The 7,617-nt window shown below is 47.9% G+C and overlaps 1 protein-coding gene across 10 annotated transcripts in view; it reads right to left on the bottom strand.

The window, feature by feature from the left end:
• Nucleotides 1–230: 230 nt before the first annotated feature.
• Nucleotides 231–7,617, bottom strand: part of IGSF5 (immunoglobulin superfamily member 5) — a 46,016-nt gene continuing 38,629 nt past the window's right edge. For 7 of the 10 annotated variants that reach the window (XM_047796817.1, XM_047796826.1, XM_047796810.1 and 4 more), the window contains 3 exons: nt 6,829–6,923; nt 4,862–4,929; nt 231–747 (listed from right to left, as the gene is read on the bottom strand). In XM_047796817.1, coding sequence (XP_047652773.1) covers nt 652–747; nt 4,862–4,929; nt 6,829–6,923 — 259 coding nt within the window. In that variant the 3' untranslated portion in view covers nt 231–651. Of the gene's footprint in view, nt 748–4,861; nt 4,930–6,828; nt 6,924–7,617 lie in introns of those variants that run through there. The other 3 variants (XR_007137123.1, XR_007137124.1, XR_007137122.1) reach the window with 2 other exon arrangements.

Genomic DNA, 7,617 nt, shown 5'->3' with positions numbered 1-7,617 from the left:
CATATATAAAACATACATAAATATCACCTTCATGGGATTTAAGATAATAAAAACTTCTTCTTCTTCTTTGTCTTTTTAGGGCCGCACCCACGGCATTTGGAGAGTCCCAGGCTAGGGGTTGAATCAGAGCTGCAGCTGCCAGCCTACACCACAGCCACAGTAACACCAGATCTGAGCCTCATCTGCGACCTACACCAGATGCCGGATCCTTAACCCACTGAGCGAGGCCAGGGATCAAACCCTCAACCTCATGGTTCCTAGTTGGATTTGCTTCCGCTGCACCACAACAGGAACTCCTAAGATAATAAAATCTTCTTACATGTCCTGTGGGACACAGACTCATCTACCAGTCGTCGGGTTGCAAGCAGGAGTGTTGCGTGATGGGAAACACGATTGCAATGAATTTGCAGCTTGTACTCAGTAAATACGAAATGCACTGAAATCTTGAAACGTTCTAAAGGTCAAAATCCACTTTAAAAGCTGGGAAAGTGGATGCCCTTTCTCCCTCTGAGGTATCTGTTGAGACAATGCCAACGTCGCTTCTTCTGGGTCATGGTGGCACAGCTGGAGCCCAGCCTTAGGGTGGCAGACAGCGATGATGGAACACGGGTCACCAGCCAAGAGCCACGTGCAGCCAAAGCGACGCCTGTACTATACCAAAGTCGCATTCCTGACCTTCTTGGGACTGGCCACGTTAAAGGACACCTGTGGACGACTTGCTGGGCCCGGCCCGCGGTGATCCAGTCCCTGGAGACAGAAAGAAAAGGGTCAATTTAGTCGGCCAGGATCCCCGTAAAAGGCACATTTGAGAAAGAAGCTCCCCTCATCAACCAAGATAAAACGAGGCTGCAGAGAAGAACGCAAGTGTCCACAGGTCTTTCTTTATGATTTTCAATAACACACACTCCAGACATTTCCCGAGATCGGGGCCTAAAGAGTGATCCTGTTCAAAGAATCCAGGATTTGTATGAAGGCAAATTATGGCCAAGAGTCACTGTTTTGTTTTATTTTCCAATATTCCTATGGAAATGTTCACCATTGAATGAATACATAAAATGTCTCTAGCCTTCTTTTGTGTGTGTGTGTGTGTGTGTGTGTGTGTGTTCTCGCCCACCACGTGAGGAAATTCCTGGGCCAGAGATGCAACCCAAGCCACAGCAGTGACAATGCCAGATCCTTAACCCGCTGCACCACCAGGGAACTCCAAAGCCTTCCTTAAATAATGCACAATCTCTAAAGGAAGGGGCGAAACTTGAAGAACACTCCTTGTCAATCCCCCATCTATCTCCTTGGACAGCGTTCCTGGGGCTTCCATCCTCAGTCTGGAAGGTCCTCGCAAGCGTACCACTTGCTCCGCTGAGGGGCCGATGCCCATGGAAGAATGGTGATGGATTGAAAGGCACGCAGCTTATTTTCCTGCCCGTCCTGAGCACGCCGGCTCGGATCCCAGGGCACCATGGCTGCACTTAACATCATAAATAATGTAACGGAGCACCATCAATAATTGACAACACAGTGGAATGTCAGCGAGGCTCAGGAAGGGAATCACTCTGGTCTGAATTCATTGACCCCCAGTCACAGCAGGAAAGCTTGGGGCTGATGGCGCTGCCTCAGCATCGCACATTAAGGACGATGCTCCAGATGTGACCACGCCTGGGATTTTTGCTGTGGTTCGCCCTTCGTTCCCATGGTTGCACAAGCAATCGTTATTTTCTAAATGCAGCAGGAGTTGATTTCTGGGTTTCTCAACAGAGGCGAGATTTGTTAGGAAGACAGGATCTAGGTTTCATGTTGTTCACAAGCTTCCCCCCAAAACTGATGGACTTGGGAGGAAAGACACAGAATTGCTTCAAAATAGCCAGGAAAAAAAAAAAAAGATGGACTGACAGTGAGTCAAGGAGAGGAAAAGGAGGACTCTTTGTTTTAAATATTCATCAAGATGGGAAATATTTGCAAACCCCATGGCTTCATATAAAAATAAAAGTCCTGGAGTTTCCACGGTGGCTCAGCAGGTTAAGAACCCGACTAGTATCTGTGAGGACGCAGGTTCCATCCCTGGCCTTGCTCAGTGGGTTAAGGATCCGGGGTTTTTTATATCTCTTCTTTTTCAGATTCTTTTCCCTAATAGGTTATTACAAAATATTGAGTATAGCTTCCTGTGCTGTCATGTCGGACCTTGTTGGTTGTCTGTTTTATGTATTGTGTGTATCTGATCATCCCAAACTCCTAATTTATCTGTCACCTCGCTTCCCCTTTGGTAATCATAAGTTTGTTGTCTAGGTCTGGGGGACTATTTCTGTTTTGTAAATAAGTTCATTTGCATCATTTTCTGCATTCCACATATAAGAATATCATATGATTCTCGTCTGTTCCCTCCCTCCTTTAAGTGCCTCGCAGGCGGCAACGTCCAGGGTGCCTCTCACATCCACGTTCTCCAAACGGGCAGCCTGGAGACAGGGCCTGAGCCCAGGCCTGCAGGGCGCCCTTTGCTTGATGATCAAAGATGGGCCTCTTCAGAAATTTGCTCGTCCTGGAGTTCCCACTGTGGCTCAGCAGGAACCCAACCAGCATCCATGAGGATGCAGGTTTGATCCCTAGCCTCGTTCACTGGGTTAAGGATCTGATGTTGCCGAAAGCTGTGGTGTAGGTTGCAGATGAGGCTCATATCTGGCATTTTGCTGTGGCTTTGGCATCGGCCAGCAGCTGTAGCTCCGATTTGACCCCCTGGCCCAGAAACTTCCATATGCCGAAAGGGGGGCCCTTATAAGCAAAAACAAAAACGAAAAGAAAGACAAGAAAAGAAATGTGCTTGTCCTAAGTTCTTTTGCCTATAAACACCCAGCTATTTAAAAGCGCTTTGTCAGAGTCCAGCTCAGGCAAAAATAGTTCCTCTTCCTCGCATCCTGTTTGTTTCTCAAGGACCTTGCTGCTCTGGCCAAGAGGCTCTGCTCCCTGAGAAGCCCTGCAAACACTTCGAGAAACACAGGAGTGTGTTATCAACTCCAGGGGCCCACACCTCAGTGGCCACTGCTCTATTTCCACCAATAGATTATTCAACTGGTTACATGTTTAAGTAGCAGAAACTTCTTCAATTTCTCACCCTGCCTATTTTCAAAACAACACTTGAAGCTTAAGATGCATCCGTTCAGGGCTCCCAACATCATTCTACCTTCCTGTAGCCAAATGGATCCCGTGTCCCCTTTGCCCTCATTGAATCATCTGACGGGACCCCCTTCTGCATCTCCTCCCACCCCCGCCCCCTCTTCCACCCCAGACCTGTATCCTTGGTGGAAGGACACAGAGCAGAAAAAGGTAACCACAGAAAAGCCAGAGAAACAGCAATTGGCTTATATGTGTTCTGGGGGTGCCCACGCTTGGCGCTGGGGAGTGGGGGCATGAGAACGTCCCTTCTCAGCCCGCAGCCCCCACTCAGTCCGGGGGTGGGGTCTTGACAGGAAATACCCTTCACAGTCTGGCACTTACTCCCTTCCACCCAATCACCCCTTGGAGGGGAAAGTGTTGCAATCTCGCCCACCAAAGATATCTGTGCCAAAGAGAGCATCCTTAATGGGAAGGATTTTATCTCTCTTTTCCTGCCTCCCAGCCCGAGGAAGCAGCTTGAACATCCTCGGAGCTCACGATCTGTCACCCAGACCTGTCTGCTTTTGTGCCACAGACCCCCTCCTCCCCTGACTTCCCGCCCGGCTACCTTAGTTGCAAATAGCATCATTTAGTTCCTCCCGATTCATGGCTGAGCATCAGACCGAGCCCCCTCCCACCCCTCCACCCCCCGCCAAAAGGCCTGGGAGGCACACATCACTGGCAAGATGGATGGAGGAAGCTGAACCCCAACTGCAGTGAGGATATTACAGCCTGGAGCAGCCTGGAAACGCCAGTGAACATCTATGCCAGGAAAGAAGAACGGCTTCGAAGGCTCCCGAGCAGCAGCAGCGCCTCAGGCCCACAGCGACTCAGAGGCAGAACAAAGCCAAGACCACGAGATCCAGCGAGCTGCCCAAACCCCTGTCTGTGGCTCTGGCTTTCCCGAAAGCTAAACGGGGGGAACAGACGTCCTTATTGGGGACACCACCGCCCAAGCACGTCCTAGTACTTCTCCTTTGAGGCTGCATCGGCACAGGCCAGAAAATGGTCCTGTTTAGGTACATACTCGCCTAATGCATTTTGGATATAAAGAATCATATTTTCTGCATATGAACCTAATTCATGAGTGACAACCAGTGCGGACTCCATGTCTGAAAATGAACGTCCTGTGTCCTCAAGCTTCCTAATTAACTTTTATTTTCATTATTTTATTTTACGTTATTTTATTTTTTGGCTCCCCCACAGTCCATGGAATTCCCAGGCCAGGGATCAGATCCAAGCTGCAGTTGCATCCTATGCACAGCCGGCCAGAGATCGAACCTGCATCTCAGCGCTACAGACATTGCCGATCCCCTTGCGCCACAGCGGGAACTCCTGTTTTCTTTAAGTCAATGTCCCTTGGAAAGAAGGGCGCCCATCAAACATTTCTTAACAACCAGCAGTACCTGCACTTGGGACTCTGCCTGGAGCCCCACACACAACACATACACATCCTCTGGGTGGATGTCTGACGGACACCGCAAAGTTACCAGCCCCCAACTAAAGTTCCCATCTTTCCCTCCAAAACCTGTTACCAAGGGACAGTCACTGCATGGCCCCATTCCCTCCACCTGGTCCGGGTAACTTGGAGGTGAGCGAAGGCCACGTGTTTCCACCATGAACAGAAAAAGAGCATTGTTTTATAATCATCTACCACAAAGCAAGGGTTTTTAAATGGAAAAAAAAAAAAATCCCGAAGAAGGAAGAAGATCTGAATTGCCTGGTGAGGTGGCCTGCTGCCGCGCTGCTCGGGAACACTGGATTCGGAGCGCTTCGGAGGCAGAGAAGCTGCAACAGAAAAACGATGTTTAGAGTTGTAAGTGACAAACCCACATCACCCGTGCATTCCAACCATTCTGATTCGGGAAGAAATACACCTGCTTTTACGTAATCCCCCTGGCCTCAATAATCCTCAACCACAAAGCTGGGGTTTTTTTGTTTTGTTTTTGAAGTTTACTTGAGGTTACACACTTTCAGGACTTTATTTTTCTAATGAAATAAAACTAGAGCAAGCTGGCTCCAAATCGATTCCTTTCTCGGCACGTTGGTCTCATCGAGAGACAAGATGAACTCGTAGTTTTAACAGCTGACCGAGGACGAGGAACACAAGGGAAATGGGTGAACAGGAGCCGGAGAGCTTCAGTCTGGGCTATGATTCTGGTCAAGGTACTTGATTGATCGCTCAAAATGCTAATGAAGAAATATTTTATCATAGGAAGTTTCACAAGAGGCCATGGTGGAATTATCAAAGGAAACTGTGCAGGCTTTGTGGAATTCTCTTGACTCTGAAGCACACAGCTTGGAAGGTACATGGTGGCAGCCTCGGGAAAATGGAAAGAATGGGGCTGCTGAGAATGAGTCTCCTCAGAGTTCCCTGGTGGCTCCGTGGGTTAAGGATCTAGCATTGTCATCGATGTGGTGCAGTTACTGCCATGGTGTGGGTTTGATCCCTGGCCCGGGAACTTCCACGTGCCATGGTTACAACCAAACAAACCAACAAAAATATAGCCCGAATCTTAGTGGAAAAATGGTTTGGGAGCCTCTTCACAAGAACTGATTAGGAGTTCCCATTGTGGCACAGGTTTGATCCCTGGCCTTGCTCAGTGGGTTAAGGACCCAGCGTTGCCATTGAGTTGTGGTATAGGTCACAACTCAGATCCCCTGTTGTAGGCCGGCAGCTGCAGCTCCAATTTGACCCTTAGCCTGGGAACCCCCATTTGCCATGGGTGCAGCCCTAAAGAGCGAGGGAAAAAAAAAAAAGAAAGAATTTATTAACCAAAAATTTTCCCATGGAATTTGTCTTGCCAGAAAATTTTTAGGACAGGGTCTTCCTTCCCAACTGCTAAGGGGTAATTTGTAGGGCCTCTCTCTCTCCCTCTCTCTCTCTTTCTCTCTCTCTCTTTCTATATATATATATATATACACACACACACCCCGCTTTCAGAAAATCTCAGTTCAAATCCCATCCCTGCTGCTCACTAGTGACAGTGGCTTCAGAGACACCCCCTGTTATTACTTTAAAATGAGAATAAAAAGATTTCTTGCTCGGTTTCAGATTTAATTGACATTTTGGGGAAGTTACCCTAAATATATTAAAATGCCTCCTCACAGACTTTAAGGTAGAAGAATTTCCCTTTAAAGAGAAAGCATAGGGTGTTCCCTTTGTGGCTCAGGGGTAATGAACTTGACTATTATCCATGAGGATGCAGGTTCGATCCCTGGCCTCGCTCAGTGGGTTAAGGATCTGGCGTTGCCCTGAGCTGTGGTGGAGGTCACAGACGCAGCTCAAATCCCATGTTACTGTGGCTGTGGCGTAGGCTGACAGCTGCAGCTCAGATTCATCCCCTAGCAGGAACTTTCATATGCCGAGAGGAGAGCCCTGAAAAGACAAAAAAAAAAGAGAGAGAGAGAGAGAGCAAAAGCATGAAAAGAAATACATATTATTTTTAAAAACTCTGAGATTTCCATCTCACTTTGTTTTAAACTTTAGACAAATAGGTGGATTTTTACTGCTATCTTCTCCTAGAATATGTCCAGTCCTGCAATGTCTCGTTCTCTAAAAGTTACCCCCAAAATAGGGATCACCAAAAACTAAGGCAGCTGCCTCGAGAAGCCAGTGTTTGGTGAGCCGGTCCCTCCCCCAACACGTCCCCTCCCACGTCTTTCTGGCCCCAGCTGGTCACTCACTTGTGGTCCTTGGCTCGTCTGAGCTGTAGCCATAGTTTTCTTTTCCACTTTTTGTCTGAAAAGTTTCTGTGTTTGTCTTCACACTTGCAGATTTCCTAGAATTAGATCATTTTAAAAAGCCAAACATTAATCAACAATGGATGTTCAGATCACAGACTCTAGTCTCCAGACAGTACTCGACTCTCAGAAACCAGTGACCAAAAAAAGCAGGGTTGGCCAGCGAGACCCGCAGGGCAAATCCCGCCCACCCTCTGTTTTATAAATAAAGTTTTATTGGAACCCCTCTGCCTCCATATCGTCCATGGCTGCTTCCCTATTACAGCAGCGGAGTCGAAGAGTTGTGACAGAGCATGGGTGGCCCACACAACCAGAAACACTCGCTATCTGGCCCTTTTTAGAAAAAGTATGCCAACCTCTGAAATAAAGCAAAAATTGGTGCAGTCTCCCTGAGGAAGGAAGTTTGGCAATGGCTATCCAAAATTGTTAAATATTTGTGCTTGACCCCTAAGAAATGATTATAGGGGGAAATAAAATAAGCAAGGATACGGACAAAGATTTACTTGAAAGAACTTCATTCCTGAGCCATTTTTACCAGCAAAACTGCAAACGGCCCATATGCCCCGCCGTAGGGGACAGCTACGGCAAATGACGACACACCTCTAAACACAAGTCTGTGCCCCCTGCAAAACGTGTCATTTGAGAGGTCTCATAAACTGCTGGTAGAAGGGTGACCTGTGACACCTGCTTTGGAAATGGAGAGACAGAATCGTCCCGGGATGACCACTTGCC

The sequence above is a fragment of the Phacochoerus africanus genome, chromosome 1, assembly GCF_016906955.1.
Source record: "Phacochoerus africanus isolate WHEZ1 chromosome 1, ROS_Pafr_v1, whole genome shotgun sequence".
Taxonomy (NCBI): Eukaryota; Metazoa; Chordata; class Mammalia; order Artiodactyla; family Suidae; genus Phacochoerus; species Phacochoerus africanus.
The sequence above is the reverse complement of the archived record's forward strand: the minus strand, read 5'-3'. Positions and strand labels throughout refer to the sequence as shown.